The following is a 16667-nucleotide window of genomic DNA, read 5'->3' on the forward strand; positions in this document are numbered from 1 at the left end:
TAGTCATGTGATACAGACGCGGAAAATCCAAAGCGAAGAAAATCCGACATCTTGTTGTTTGTTTCGGTCTGGGCGTTTCTTCACTTCTTTTGAGAATTCGTCTAATCGAACTGCAAGAAGACGTTCAAAACAGCAAAAGGCAGTTCAATAATTGTTTAGGAAGAACTCTACAGAATGGCACCTACTAAAAGTAAAACTGGACGCGACGACGTGCGTTTCAAGAATTCGACAGCTTCGCCTTGTCGAAGACCAAGATGTCCGTTGCGAGAAATCACGAATGTAAGTTATAAATTTTACTTATACTAGTACTGTAGCTTCATAGCTAAGTTAAATTCTTAAGAGATAATGATTCAAGGTTATATCAACCTTAATTTTAAACTTTTCCTTTGCTTCTACTATCAGTCGCCGTTGGTTCGTGATCAACTTGGCATTCAAAGATCGAAGCTTCTGAAGGTTTCGAGACAGTCCACGCGGAAAGCGAACAAAGCGAAGGCAGATAGGCCAGGGTATGTATTGTACATTCCACTTTGTTGTTTGCTTTACTTTTCAAGAGAAAAATGCTGTACCAATCGGCACGTTATCCTGTTTAACAGCGAAGATCGCAAGAATGTTAATTAATTCGATTGGACATTTAGCCTGCGAGAGCAGATCGACGCGAAAAGAGCGTCTGTCAGTGGTGTGATATCGATACCAAGTACTGGACATAATCGATACTGGGTTCGATACTTGCGAGAAATATATCGGCTGTTTCGATCCCTTTTGACACTTTTCACGCAAGAACTTAAGGAAGTTTGCGAAATTGTTCAATTCCAAAAGCTCTATATGCATCAAGAGAGTGCAATTTCGTTAATTTTGGATTTACCAGAAAATTAATGAAAATGTTATCGGATAGTATTGATATAAAAAATTAATAAATGTAACAAAATGGTGCTGAAAAGAAACACAACTGTGTTTTTTAAAACCATGTTTACCGGAGAGTGCCTGGCCACCCCAAAGCCCTTCTATGCAGCAACGAAGATAGGCCCTTAGCTTCTCTTCATCTCATGGCATAAAGAAGATGAAAAAGTGTCGCTATTGGCTGGGAAAGATGAGGCAACCACTTACCTGTGGAAATTTCTTGTTTTGTTTTACTGTCACATTCAGTTGTTGTCCCATCAGTTCAGTTTAACAGTTCTTGCATATTTGAATAAAAAAGTCCATGTTATGAACTTTTATCATTCTTATCACCCAACTGTATGGTAATCCCCATAGGAATAAAATTTAGTTCTTCTGCTTTGCCTAAGCATCACTAGCCAAGCAGTCACGTAGCCACGAAGCCCAATAGCCATGTTGCCCTGTAGATACCTGTGAACAGTAAAGGATTGTTAATGGCATGTTGGTTTTGTCTCCCTTGTATGGCCTGTTTGGATAATTAGATAGTTAAAATTAATATTCTTTTAAATTATACAGGAGCTCAAAGAGAAGAATTGATGAATCTTCTTTGAATTTACCTCAACATGGTGCAGATCTTGTGAATATTAGCTTGATGGCATCATCAAGGTATCTTGTAAATATTATACTGCCACCTTTAGGCAAATAGAATTCTTACATCCTAAGAGCCTCAGTGACAAGAAGAAACACCCCTGTAATTTTGAAACAGGTATTATCTGTGTCAGGCTTAAATGTTTTATGCTATCATCAAATTCCACAGCTTATTGTGCATCTTTAGAACAATACCATTTTCTTTTTCTGCTCAGCCTAACACATAACACAGTCTACCAAAATTTAGGTATAAAGTTGCAACTATAATATCATGGGTGACAAATTACTCCTTAATTTGGGCATGAAATTTCAGTGTTCATTTAAAATCTCACATACTAAATTACAAAATTGCTATGGCAACGTTTCCTATATCTCAGTGCCAAGATGGTGTCCAGGTTTAAAGATGTTATGGCATTAAAACATGCTACAGAAAACTTAAATACACAAAAGAGCACAATTATCTGGGTGAGGGTTTTTGAGAACTGGGGTAATGGAAATGGCCTTAAGAAAGACCCTGAGATTGTTCGTCCTGAACAGGCGTTGTTTTTTTTTTTTTTTATGCCTGCATATGTAAACAAGACGAAACCGACCACGATTGTGAGCGTAGTTTGTCACTCATGATGTTAAAAGGTAAACAAATGGTGTACTAGAGAATTTATTAGAAAATAATTTCACGCGTGTTTGTCAAAATTCTAATAATTTCCCGAGCCTTTGGTCACCATTTGATTACATGTACTAATTTATTATGCTAACTACAAACACTTCTTTCTTTTAGCTTTAATTCAGAGGCGATGACTCAGGAATCAAAACAAAAAGTGGTAAACGTAAGTTTAAGGCAGATCATTTCTTTAAATATCAAATACGTACATTATTGAGGCTAAAAAATCGTATTTAGGAATAACAGATTTGTTGAAGACACAAAGTGTAAAAATCAGTGTACCCATTAGTCGAACCCATGACCTCCCAGTCAGATCAGAGATGTTTTTGTGAGATTCAAGGTATTAGAGGTAAGTTGATTGTGTAGAGTGTACATTGGCTGTAAATGGTAAAGGAATTACCTTGCTTCTTTGCTATCATTTTGCTTAAAAAGTATGTGAAGGGATTTGGGAGTGAATTTTTCCTGGATAAAGCTAGGAAAATTTTGAATCATTGATGGTTCAAATTAGATGGAAGTTGAATGTGCACACAATGTCCAAATTTCAAAATGGGCTCCCACTGTTGACCAAAGATTGCCTGACAGAATAATGATGAACCAAATATCATTAGCACAAGGATGCAGGGTTTTCATTGAGAATTCTAGTAGCAGGAGAAAGGTGTAACATCGCAGGAGAAAATTTTGAAAGAGGCCCACTTCTGAGTAAAAAATAATCATAAGCTATTGAACGTTCGCCAGAGAATTCAGCGTAGTAAATGGGAAATTCTCTGATTTCTGATGCCTAAATGAACACCCTGAGGGTGTCTTTGGAGATCATAAAATGATGCTGTCAAGTGTTAACAGGGTCCGAAATTTACTTTTTTAGGCAGGCGCCAAGTGGTGACTGAATTTTTTTTTTTTCAGTCGCCATATGGAAAAATGTGGTCGCCAAAAAGCAAAAAAAAAAAATGTCAATAAAATGTTTCCTTCGCAGCAAAACACAAACCAAAATTTTTGGTTGTCAGATGGAAAATTCTGGTCGCCAATTTTTCTTTTAAGAATCAGAACGAAGAGAATGCATTTGGGGCCGCAATGGCAATTTATACACCTACCACTGAAAAACCACGACGAACAAATCGAATGCCGGCTATATACGCAGTTTCATAAGACTGCTAAATGGTTGGTTCTTTGCTCTATGTTCAAAACCGTAAACGATCTTTCCTTTCGCGTTCTGTCAAGACGATCGACGGATCGCCATGTTGTTCGCACCAGGCCACAACCGTGCAGCATTTCTCGTTCAAAAATCATGACGGCGAAGCTTCGCACTGCTCGAGCTGTGAAGCGTTGTGATAGATTTATAATAACAGGAAAATCCGTTTTATACTTCAAAAGTAGTGGAAAGGTAAAAAGTGAGTGACCAATCGGCGGGCGGCTTTGAATTTTATTTTTATCGATTTGGCTGAAAATCAAAGTTATTGTTTGTATATGATCGTGGCATGAAATAGTTAATTTCCCGCTGGCGACCAGTTGTGAAATTCTGGTCGCCAGTGCAAAATTTTTAGTCGCATTGGCAACCAGGAAAGCGCAATTTCGGACCCTGGTTAAGGTAAGTCCTAAGGTGTCTGCAAGTAAGGTATTGCAAACTACATTTAAGCAGCCAATGATCAGCAAATTTGCCAGTGCCAGTACATTTTTAGAGGGCTGATGTTGTGTGTACTACTAATTATCCAGACAGGTCATGCTTCCTTTGGTTTCTTGTCCCTGTTTTTTACTATAATTTGCAATTTTGCTGATTAATTTTGGTGTTTGAGTTATCAACACACTGTAGATTAAACTGAGGAGCAGAAGCCATGTATTGAAGGCAGAAATGTGAGAGATTTCTGAAGCACCCTCTGTGAAGGTTTTATTAAACTATGTCAATTCAGGTTGCTTTACTATAGTTATGTTTCTTTTCATGCTGTGCTTATGTGGCAGGCTAGGTGTTGCTTTATCATTACAAGCAAAGTGAGAAAAGTCAGTTTATAACATACATATAGATGTAAGCAGACATTTTAACCATGGTAAACTTGATATCACTACTTTACATGTAGTCCAAAAAAGGCCTCAAATGTGGGATCAACCAATCTATACTTCATACAACTTCCATAACTCAAACAAAGTAATCAGATCAGAAGTATTAGCAGCTTTGTTGTATTTTATTATTATCATTATCAGGGCTTGAAATAATAATTCCGGAGAGTCTCTGGACACACATGACCGGCCAAATTCATTTTAGCTCGGTCACGTATCGTTTCTGGCCGGACAAATTTATAAGATAAAAAAGTCGTTGCTTAGAGCTTATAGCACTCATTGTCAACAATAAAAATAAATTACATCGGCGGAATGAAAATAAGCTTATGTGTATTAATAGGTACGCTGTCTGTAAGATACTAAGACTAGCCCATAACATGTTAAAAATCATTATCGTACACATTAAATTTGTCTGGTGCCTCCAAATATAATGATCAAAGTTCTGCAATACACAGTTACGCGCTACATACTGATAACAACTGAACAGCATGGAAATTTAATTTATTTTATTTTCAATAAGATGGAATGTGATTGGTCAACATGACCGGCATGACGAAAGGTTGACCGGTCAACTCGCCAATCAGTCTGGACACTGTCCGTTGTCCGTTATTTCAAGCCCTGATTATTATTATTATTATTATTATTATTATTATTATTATTATTATTATTATTATTATTATTATTATTATTGTATCATTATTCATAGTTGTTCTTATTTACTGCCACATGATACATGTAGTTTACTTAAGTGCCTTATTGTTTACAGTGTGATGCGCCTTACCGTGGCCACCCAACAACCTCTTTGCAAGTTAGCCAATCAGGATATGCGAATTTGATTAACGGTCATGCCTCCTTGCAAAGTCCAACAGGCAAGTGAGGCCATAATGAATTATTGAAAACATTTTTGTTTTGTATTTTATGAACAAGGAGGAAGTTATCCTGGTTAGCTAACTTGTAGAACAAAATTTGATGGATAGCCACGGTTAGGCACATCACACTGTTTTCAAATTACATTCATGATTATTCATCTCAAGGCCAAATCTTCTAGCGCAGCAATCAGACAATACTTGCATCATATTCTGAGTAAGAAAAAGTCATTTTTTAATGCTTTTTGAGTTCATTTTGTTGCATTTTAAGAGATAGTTCTGGTTGTAATTTTGTGCATACTATACAATAATTTGGAGGGCAGGATCATGACTTGTACAATGTACTTACTTACCTTGAACTTGTTATGCAATATCTTTAATCAGGCTCTTTTTGGAAACCAGTTGCTGATGGAAATTTCACACCTTGAAGAATATTTGTCAGTCCTGTACATGTGTTTTGTAGTTATCAAGCCAATGATACATAGTTGAACATTTGTTGAGCAAAAAAATGTTGAACAGTCTAACATGCATTTTTGAAAGTATGCCATTCAATAACATTCACACTTTGTTGGACAGCAAAAGGAAACATTGCACAATTTATCAAAGCACCAATAAGTCTAGAAATCACTCAGCATTTTGATGTTGAGCAACAAATGTTGAATATTGCTGAACTGTGTATCACTTGGCATCAGATAAGTTGTAGCAACTTTTCAGCTGTTGGAAATTATGAAATAAACAATTAAAATTTTATAGGTGGCAAATTGCTGCCTGCATAGCTGGTGTGTTGACTTGTTGGACAAAGACAAAAGTTGCATTTCTTTTGGAGAATCTGAAAACGGATTTGTGATCTCAGATCATTCAGATCATGGCGCATCGAAGGAACCGACGAATCCACTCTGGACAAGAATTCGTCAGTTCCTTTGATGCACCATGATCTGAATGAACTGAGATCACAAATCTGTTTTTGGATTCTCCCAAAGAAACGCACCCAAAGTTTGGGTGTTGGGGAACGAGCAGCACTGTCAGCTGTGGGGGGAATAGAGAAGCAATTATTTTAAATCATGCTTGAAGAAAACTATGGGATTTTTAATAGTCTGTGCACACAGGAAAATTCTTTTTTTACAGCCTGTAGCAAAACTTCATGAGGATCTTGTCAGTTGTTTGTGGTTAACTTGCACCTCAAGTTCGCACCAAACATTTAAAATTGACTGCCATTAGGGTTTACCATTGATTGTCATTTTCAGTTGTCTCACGGTGTGTTTAAGCACACAAATCTTCCACATTTAATTCACCCCATTGTGGAACACAATCAACCAGGCATCATCAATTTCTGCTTTGTATCCAATGCTTCAGTCTCTTCATTTGCTGTACTTGGTATCTTGCCATTTTCTGACAATAGGCCATTTTACAGTTGTGTGCTTAGTGACCTGGCCTTGGATTGGAAGCAAGGCTGGGGGTGACCTTGTTTTGATACAAACCTCACTGCTTTTCACATATAAATCATGCTGTTCTCATGCTAACTAGTTTTCATTTACAAATGAAAAGCAATGAGGTTTGTATCAAAACAAGGTCACGCCCAGCCTCGCTTCCAATCCAAGGCCAGGTCACTAAGCACACAACTGTAAAATGGGCTATTGCCAAATTATTTTAGGCTTTGATTAGCAGCACACAACCTTCGTCATTTGTGCTTTCTTCCTAAGTTTTTGAACCTCTTAATTGGTTTAATTGTTGATGTGTTCCAACACACACCAGACTGTGACCCACAAACATAATCAACAAATTTTGCCCTGATTGGTTGGTTATGTCAGCGAGGGTGATTAAAGTGGGCAGCATTAAAAAACCCTGGTTTTCTGATGTATAGTATTTCCGTCTAGCACATGCTTCTTCTCGTAGCAAGGCCACCAACACTATACATGTATATTAGCTTGTGGCCAAATTACCACCAGCTATGCAGGCAGATCAAATCATGGTAAATTTTGGACTTTGAGAGATGTTGAGAATATTCTACTTTGAGAACCAGATGTGTAATTTATAATTTATTATAATTATAAATTTATGATTTATAATTTATATTTATAATTTACCAATAACATTCAACCTACCTCCTTCAAAAGAGTCAGATAAAGTTGCATTTTGGTGGAGGTCAATCAAAGGAAAGCCATTGAAATTATTTTGAATTCTGACAAGATTCCAAATCCAAGGGTGCTTACCATTTGTAGGAAAAATGCGGTTGCTGTAAATCATTGCATAATGGTGAGGATTTTCTGAATTCAACCGACCAACTGGATGAGATTGCGCTTACCATTTATCTATCATCTACCAGGTGTTTTGTCCCGCTCTAGTTGGAAAAGGCGTGGAAATGGAGGATTCATTCACATAGTAAGGAATTTTCAGCGGTTCCGTTCCAAATGGAAAAAGGGGAGTACATCTGAAGGTACTCCACAATTTCGGAACGGAATTTCCGGAAAATTACCTTACCACTTGACTTCAAACCAAAATTTCCAGATTTTTTTGCCAACTGGTAAGCACCTCAAGGCAACCCAACAAGAACCTGAGAATTTCACCTGATTGAGAGGTAAATCTCTATGTAAACTGAATCCAACCAGATCAAGGGAAAGGTAATTTTGAACTGCACAAAATAACTTACTTACTCGCACGCATCCCTGTTTTTGCAAACTATCATGTGCAGTGATTTGACAAAAATAATGTGTCTTCTTAGTGATGCCCTTTCTTGTGGATAAACTGGCTTGGAAATCAACTTTGATAAAGTTTACCATCTGTCAGCAGGTAAAACTTTCAATTTCTTGGTTCTGTTCCTTAAAGTGTTACCAGAATTCAAAATAATTATTTTAATGGCTTTTCTTTGGTTTAAAAACTGATTTGTAACCAGGTGGTTGTATAATAAATATAAAAATGTTACACTGGTTGAAAGGTATTAAAAAGATCTTAATGTCCCAACGTTTCGGCTACTTGCATAAGCCTTCTTCAGGGGTAATAAAATACAAGCGAAGTGACAAGTTTATTTAAGATCGCATAGTTGCTAGTAAAAACAATATATTAGAGAGTTAGTTTTTGTCCAATAAAGTCAAGGCCCTGTACTCTTCCTTGCAAAGTTTGCTACAAACTCTACATCGGGCAGAGCAAACGGAAATTTAATACTCGACTCAGAGAACACCAAAAAGTGGTTGAACAAAAACATCCCAAGAAATCTGCACTCGCCTGGTCACTATCTTGTGGGAATCGTCTACAATATTACGCGCCATTTCAGGTTGGCGAACCCGGCGCCTTTTGGTAGCAAGGGAAAGCAACATGTGTAAAAATCCACTCAATCGCAATGACGGCATATACCTGCCCCAAGAGTACAGGGCCTTGACTTTATTGGACAAAACTAACTCTCTAATATATTCCGTTTTTACAAGCAACTACGCGATCTTAAATAGACTTGTCACTTCGCTTGTATTTTATTACCCCTGAAGAAGGCTTATGCAAGTAGCCAAAACGTTTGGACATTAAGATCATTGAGCCACTTGCTCGGGGGACTGGGAGACCACCCCCTGTGTATTTGACATGAAATAAATTACTTACTTACTTTTAATACCTGTCATATTTATATATTTATTCTTATATTCATTACGCTTTTTTTTTATTGTTATCCACTAAAATGCAACTTTATCCAACTCTTTTGAAGTCTGAATCTCTCTTCTGGTTGAGCCACTTTTTTACTAAGCTCTTGTATTTTACTGGCAAATTATGAAATGTTATATCCCTCTCTTTGTGTCTTTTGGATATAGATTACAGTCTGGAAAGAACACAATGGCATTTTCTGCCAGTCTTAATACCAATTTCATCGGACAGAATGACGTCACAAAAAAGCAGCCAGGCTACTGAAGTGCTGTTCAAATTGGTGTTTTTCAATTTAGATAATTTTAAGAAAGGAATTTTAATTTGGATGAAGCGAAGCACTTCAGAGGCTGAACCTATCATAAGTGACAACACAGTGTAATTACTCAGTGTGTAGCTTTTGTGTTTTAGAAAAATATATAACATCTGGAATGACCTCCTTTAACAAAGAGCCATTACATTGCCTTGACACTTGAAAAAGTCTTTAATACTATATATTTTTTATCAGTTTTTGGCATCTTTTGACAACTTTTTGATCAGTTCCTGCCAATCAAAATACATTTTTTATGGTAGAGTTGTCTAGTTCGACGTTAAAACTGATGACTCTGCTTCCTACATTTCTTGATTGTGAGAATGGAAAGCATCAAAATGTAGCCAAGGATATGTCCAAGAATTGCTAAAAACTTTTTCAGGTTAAAAGGTCTTCATGCAGTAATGTAATTATGAACAGTAATCAAATATTGTTATTGAAAGCAAATTTTTATATTTTGAATATTTCTTAAACACCAGGGAGAAAGAGAGAGAGCGAGAAAAAAATATATAAAGAGAAAGAAAAAAAAAAGAAAGAAAAAAAAACAAGAAAAGAAAAGGGTAAAGAAAAAGAAGGTGAGAGAGAGAGAACCATCCAGTTAAGTTAAATCTTTTATAACTTCTAGGTGTTTTGTTCTCAAAATTGGAGGTTATCACTGCTTAAAAGTCCAATAAGGGGCAGGACATTCTTTGCTCTTCATAAGATGTCTAAACAGCCGTGTTCTTAATTGTAATGTATGTAGGAAGCTAGAAACATTATTAGATTTTCATTTAGTAACTAATTTTTATCCACTAACCAGAGGAAATAAAGATACCACTGAGGTAAAGCTCGTGTTCATATTGCAGCAAAATGAATGAGTTAAGTGACTGTCACTGATGTGGCCTTCATCAGGCATGCAGATTGCAAGGAACCTAGGAAAGATGGTATGTGAGGAACATATTGCAAGAGGGAAAGTCAAAATGACTACATGGGGAGATCATACCCATTCCCCGAAATGTCTTGCAATAGTTCTTCACATATTGCCTGGCTTACATTCCCCACAACCTGGCTGTGTCAAGAAGAGGCCGTCATCAATGAAAGCTCTTAACTTAGCGTGCTGTGGCTAAATGACTACGTGCTTGACTTGACTACTCTTAGATAAAATGCAATAATGCTACTGCCGACAAGTTAACCTCCCCCAACCTCGAGTAAGACTTCCTTTTTGTTAATGACCATGGAGTTAGATCTTTAAATAACAAAATGACAACAGAAGCCAGTACTGAAATCATGTTGACCGCTGCTATGCCGCAATTATATTGTCATAGGTTTTTAAAAAAAAAACAGAGGCCTGTCTCAACACGCTGGTGCTCTTAATTTTAAACTCAAAATTTTGGGCATCTGTTTCCTTTTGTTTTCTTTCAAATATAACTTATTTCAATATATGCTCTGTTGACAGAAATTTTAGGAGCGCCAGTTCAACAGAACAACGAAGTATAACAGTCAAAGTACTCCAAGCAAAATAGAGTTGCTACATAGGCTTTAGTACAGTTTAAAGGGGAAGTATCATGGGGTTTTTGGTATCTTTTGTTAAAAATGATGAAATAAGACCTTCAATCAGCTGCCAAATAATTCTAGAATGACGAGAGGAAAGAAATCAACTCAATTCTTGAAAGGAACAACTCGTGATCTGTTCTAGCTCATTTTGGAAGCAAAAATGCGAGAACTTGAAAAACATTAGCCTAATATTTTTCAAGTTCCAATCCATTCCGACCTACTCCGTCTTTGGCTAGAGGCACTAATCGCCAGTTTTATTACACTGGGGTGATAATTTATAACAAACTTGACATTTACTTCTTTGTTTCTGCTGACAGACAAACATTTTGGGGTTTTGAAATTACATCAAATTTACATGATACTTCCCCTTTAATCAAAGCAGTCAAAGTTTGGTTTTTATGGATATCACAAGAAAAGGAAGAAGAAAATTCGGCTTTGAAAGTTGTCAGAAATCCACGGGATCAAAATCAAATTGATAAAAACTTAATAACCAACCATCGAAAGGTAAATGTTCTTACACTCAAATTACAACCAATTTGAATTTTTGAGCCGTCAATATACCATTTGAATGTCTAACAATTCAGTTTCTGGCTAAAATTCTGGTTAAACGTGAGGCCCTTATGCATACACACCCTTGGCCTGTTCGTTATTAGTGTTTATATCTTGCATGATTCCGAGGTTATACACTGTTGGGTTTAAGTAGGGAAACAATACAACAGAAATTGTGATTAAAGTGGAACCTCGCTCATACGAACTTCGATGGGCCATGGAATTCTGCTTGGATTAATGGAATAGTGTCAATTATGCGAGTAACAAAAAAGGAAAGAAGTATGAATTGCAAGGTGAGCTTAGTTAAAATAAGTTACTTAATACAGATTTAAAAGATAATTTGACTTTTTCCTTGTCAATTTGTGTATTTTAAGCTGCGTTGCATTCCTAATGGTTGTATCAACAGGGCATTAAGGAAAATGGGTGGTTGTATTAAAAATTAGTAACAAAAACCTACAGCATAAGCAGGCAAAGAAAGATTTATAATTGGTATAATAGTTGTTACAGATATCAAGGCTTTTGCCCCAGAAAAATTTCAAGGGGCCCACAAGGCCAAAAGCCAAGGAGTAAGGAGCCCAACATGTGAAGTGTTAGGTGCTGCTGCAAAAAGTTTAGGTACCCAGAGCAATTTCTTGAGGGGCTTCGGCTACCGAGCCCTGTTGGCAAACTCTGGGATATGCTTTTCCTTTTGAGAGGTTATGTATAAGGCGCTGATACTGGTATTGGAGGCGACGTTACCAACTTTTAATTGTTGAGGGCGTCTGCAAGCGGTCTTTAAACCAAAAGGGTTTCCTGCAGATATACCAAGGCCGAAAACTGATTAACGCTAAGCCCCGATTAATCATAAACAGAGGTTTTCATCTCGCTTATTTAAATGTTTTTGAGAAAGAATTTTAAGCTAGTGGTAAACAAAAGTCGAACTCAAATCTAACGGACAAAAATCTTTTGGAAGAATTTCTATTAAGGTGGCCAAACACAGTTTTCCAGTACACAGGTGTTAGTAAACATTATTTGAAAACTACGTACTTCTGAGTACCCGAAATTAGCATGGTGCAAGATTAACTAAGAAGGAATAAATTTTGATACTTCTTGTTGTGCAAGGTGCCGCAACGCAGAAAGCTATTAACCGTCCACAAATAAATGGTTTTTCTTAATTTTTAGAAAATGCACTCGTTAGATTTTTTCAATTTTTTGACATAGTGACGCTGCTTTCATGTAATTTTAACAGACATCTCCTGTAAATGTTGGTTTTGCACTTTAATGTTTTTTGAAGATACCCTCTGTTAGATTCTGTTTTTGGTTTTTGGGTAAGTTACGCTTTTAGTAAAATACTGTTTTGTCAAATTTCACGAAATTCGAACGAGCGGTTCCTTAGCAAACAGTTCATTTGCATTAAAACAACCAGTCACAATTTTTTGTTCCAATGCGCATGCGTGGCTTTTAATTAGGTTTTCTCAGCAAAGATGAAAAGCGTACAAAAAGGCTTAGCTCATTTTGAACACACTTTCTTTGTTCGGCGATAAATGAAGAAGGATTCACAAACGAGAAACTAAGTTATTTTAAGAGCAAAACTTACCTTTGATCCATTTAGTATAAAATCGAGGGATCGATGTAAAGAGCGCGCAAACTGTGTTCGGCCACCTTAATTAGTCATTGGGCCCAGGATCACATGTGTACGAAGTATGTATGTATTCATCGGCGGAAAACGCATTTATGTATCGTGAAGTTCAAAATATACGTATTAGGGAAATATAAACACGCACAAAAAGCATTTAGATAACGCGAAGTTCAATAATCATGAAAACCCCCCCCCGGGGGGGGGGGGTACTCCAAAAAAAATTGGGTAGGGGTGTGCGGCCCGCTTCCCAAAACCCTTACCCTATTTATGACTAAAATCTGCGATTTTCCCTACCCTAATTATGACTAAAATTTGCGATTTTCCCTACCCTATTTATGACCTGAAGTAGCTTCTTCTAAAAAAAAATCGAACCCAGGACTAGAGTGCAAAAATCTATACCCTATTTATTACCAAAATGGCTAAAAGCGATACCCTATTTATGACCAAAACAGCCGAAAAACCATACCCTTTGGCGCCGCACATACCTATATAGCCCATATAAGGGAGTACCCAGAAAAAAGCTCAGGAAAAGTGATTCTTTTAAGCCAGAGCCACACTCATGCATGCAGATATATTGGTGAGCGTCAGTGGGTGCAGTAGTAACTGTAGTCCCGTCGTAGTTGTACCAACCGTAGTAGCTTTAGTATCTGTAGAAGCTGTGGTATCTAGTAGTAGTAGTAGTAGCAGAGGCGGCGCAGCGTTTTGAAACGTGGGAGAGCTCAGCCAAGCGCATACCCCTACTCAAATTTTCCAAAATACCCTTTGCGCTGTTCGTTGGCGCAAGCAAACCTCTGTAGTCACTGTTGTTGGTACAACAGATACTACGGTTACTATAGGTAATACGGTTATAAAAGATACTACAAGTGCTACCTTTAGATGCCATACTACACGAACTACAGCTGCAGCAGGTACTGCAACTACTACAGATACTACAAGTACAATAACTACATTACAGCTACTACCACGGTCTGCATACATGGGTGTGGCTCGGGACATTATGTGCAGCCTTACATGAAGGACTAGTCCCTGTCATGGTTTTAGTGTTAATGCTAAGGTAGTAAGGCATCCGAGTTATCGGAACGCTGTGAATAATTGCCGAGACAGTAGCGACACAGTTGTCGGCAATTAACGGGAGGTCGTTAAATTAATACTGTAATGCCAGAATACTAGTACCGCTCATATTGTTTTTGCCCTTATTGAAAAACTGTATTACTTGCACCTTTCAAAAGCTCTGTTTTCGCTTAACCCAGAAAGCTTTCCGCTGAGTTGTTTTGGGGGCTAGGGGCATTGTTCTGTTGTTCTTTCTTTAATTTGTAATAAGGGGTTAGTTTCTAAAGAGCTTTGGTGCTGTGTCGGTGGAGAATGTTTGGGTAGAAATCGTTTTCTATGTCATGCCTATCTATTTTCGTTCCTTTTATATATATTAAGGAGATCTGCCTGACAACTGAGGTTTTGGACCGGATGAAACACCATTTTTTTCCCTCACAAAATCATCTTGTCCATCAAAAGGTCCATAAATTAAAATTTATTCTTTTGGTAACAGGCAAACATGAATATAGTACATTTTTTTCATTTCATTAGGGCAAGTGTTATCTTTATCATTCTTGTCTAATTTCTTGTAACCGACCATTTTCATTTGTAGGAAAAGAGGTCATGATTCACTCCACTTGAAAAAAAAAAAGCGCCAGCTGCGAGTCTTGGTGTAGCCGTAAGAGTGTTAACGATCTAACTGTGGAAGGTCATGGGTTCGACTTTCTTCGGGACAAGAACTTTTTCTTTGTATTCTCACGCAACTCATGAACTGATTACACTTTGCCTATTATACTTAAATTACTTATAGCACGATGGACTAGCATCCCATCCAGGAGGGAGTAGCAATACTCCTAGTTGCTTCATGCTACAGAAAACCGGGCTAAGCCCCGGCCGGGTGGGTCACTGAGACGCGAATTACGACTTTACCTACCTTATTACACTTAAATTAGATGCAGTCTGGGTAAATATTTCAAACAGGATATGTTTTGGGAAAGAAATGAGAGATCAGGGGTATGAGAATTTTGTGCACACCACCAGACGTCGATCACTACGCGAGTTAGTATTCCAAGTTGTCAGCATCCATCTATAAATTATTAACCTCGAATTACACCATAAAAGATACCAGTCAACATTTTCAATTTTCCAAAAATTTACCAATTCCCCTTTAGACGATCGAAAATTATTTTTAAAAAATTCTGAAAGATTGATGAATCCTCGCACAACAAACTATGCAGGCCTTTTCGGATTTCTTGAAAAAAAAAACAATAGAAAATAAATACAAAAACGCTGAGATGTCCAAAATTGGCATTTACCCAGACTGTTTCTGTAAAGTCGGGCGGGTTTCAAGTTCCTGCTCCAACAATGGTGTACGACACTTGTAACAATCTTGAAACGTTTAGAACATTTGAATTAGGTTGCACCACAGTGTTTGTGACAGTTAGCTGCACGTACATATTTCATAATGAAGTCAGGATGCTTAGCTCCGACTCTCAACATTCATGTTATTAATCAACTTGTTTTCGCTGATCATCTTTTGACGACCTGACGACAAAGTTTCATTCATCTCTTAATTAGGACGTATCGCAGCTATCTGGTGGAAAAGACAATCCGAGCGTCTCTCAGCAGGAAACCATGGGCTCCTGCTCTCAGAAAAACGTCGATCAGCCTGGTAGGTCTCGATACGGCAATTTAATTATGAACAAGGTGGAAAACAAGGAAATTTGTCTTAAGTGCATGTAGACATATACTTAGATCAGAAATGGATAAAACACAACATTGAAAACATATACTTGATTGTTGATAGATGAACTGTTTGAGTTTAGAATCCAGTCAACGTCATAATCAGTACAATTGCCAAAGGCTAAAAGTTGAAGGACGACCAGTTAATACATGGTCACCAGTTATAGATAAACCTCTTTCGTTTTTCTTTCAGACGTTGTTGATAAATCTCAATTACCTGATGAAATCCTTTCAGAGATCAGCAAGTGCGGCGAGACATTGATGCCAGCCGATTGCGGTCAGTAGTTTTCCTTCAAATTAAATATATGGGCCCTCTTCTCTGACTTCTCCTCTCACCTCGCGTAACCAATTCTCTCTCCAACTACCAGATCTTCTTGTCCCCCACTCCCATTCCAAACCAGATAGTTGTAATAAATACGAAATCACGTATACGTGTTGCCCTTATTGATTCTCTCCCACAGATCTTTGTACGATCCAGTTATTCGATGTCAACAAACGCACCTTCCAAGGGGAGTGGAAGCATGGAACGAACGATATCGTTGTCGAAGTAAAGAACAAAATTGGAGCAGGTGGTTTTAGAGAATGCTATTCTGCGGAAGTCAAAGATCTACCTCCAGAATTTGATTTTGCCTGCTCTCCATCTGGATGGGTAGCCAAGTTTTATAAAGAAAAACGTGCTCAAGAGGAGGTTATTAAATGGTCTGATTGTCGCAAGGTGAGCATGTAAATACAGAAAATTGTTTAACTGCCACTCTTTGTTGGGCTCTTTTTGCTGAAAATTTATGAAGAAGATCGAAGAACATTTTTTCGTTTGTTTACTTTCTCCATTTCTCCAGGATGTTCAAGCACAGTCCATGGGAATGGTAATGTGTGAGATTTTCCATCACCGAATTAATGGCCTAGAAGATTTTGGGAAGTTTCCCAGGTATTCAGTCGTTTTGAAAGTTATGCCTTCTTAGAAGCTCACTTAACATTTTTGCACTTATCGTTGCAATTTGTGGCCATCGCTGTTTAACAGTTACTGTTGGCGTCAATTTTTTTAGTCTCTAGCGCTTGGTACCTGCCTTTCACATATAGTATTTTGAAAACCATAGAACACGTCTCCATCATAGTAGGGAAGTTTATTTATTTTAGATCGATTGATTCATGTTTTGGGGTTTTTAGGTCGAGGTT

General features: G+C 37.5%; 1 protein-coding gene and 1 long non-coding RNA gene across 2 annotated transcripts in view; one reads left to right on the forward strand and one right to left on the reverse strand.

Annotated features, from left to right (window-relative positions):
- Positions 1–15: 15 nt before the first annotated feature.
- The window catches only part of LOC146482938 (uncharacterized), a 25437-nt gene continuing 8785 nt past the window's right edge, over positions 16–16667 (forward strand). Inside the window, exons 1-8 of the mRNA XM_085106494.1 lie at positions 16–279; positions 403–506; positions 1450–1539; positions 2297–2345; positions 15330–15423; positions 15688–15771; positions 15956–16209; positions 16331–16419. Of these exons, the coding sequence (XP_084962620.1) occupies positions 175–279; positions 403–506; positions 1450–1539; positions 2297–2345; positions 15330–15423; positions 15688–15771; positions 15956–16209; positions 16331–16419 (869 nt within the window). The 5' untranslated portion in view covers positions 16–174. The remainder of the gene's footprint in view (positions 280–402; positions 507–1449; positions 1540–2296; positions 2346–15329; positions 15424–15687; positions 15772–15955; positions 16210–16330; positions 16420–16667) is intronic.
- Positions 9028–10904, reverse strand: LOC146482939 (uncharacterized). Its single transcript, XR_014864024.1, has 2 exons — positions 10217–10904; positions 9028–10175 (listed from the first exon to the last, which is right to left on the reverse strand). It is a non-coding gene; the product is annotated as an uncharacterized LOC146482939 (long non-coding RNA).

The sequence above is a fragment of the Pavona decussata genome, unplaced genomic scaffold, assembly GCF_977016875.1.
Source record: "Pavona decussata unplaced genomic scaffold, jaPavDecu1.1 SCAFFOLD_41, whole genome shotgun sequence".
Taxonomy (NCBI): Eukaryota; Metazoa; Cnidaria; class Anthozoa; order Scleractinia; family Agariciidae; genus Pavona; species Pavona decussata.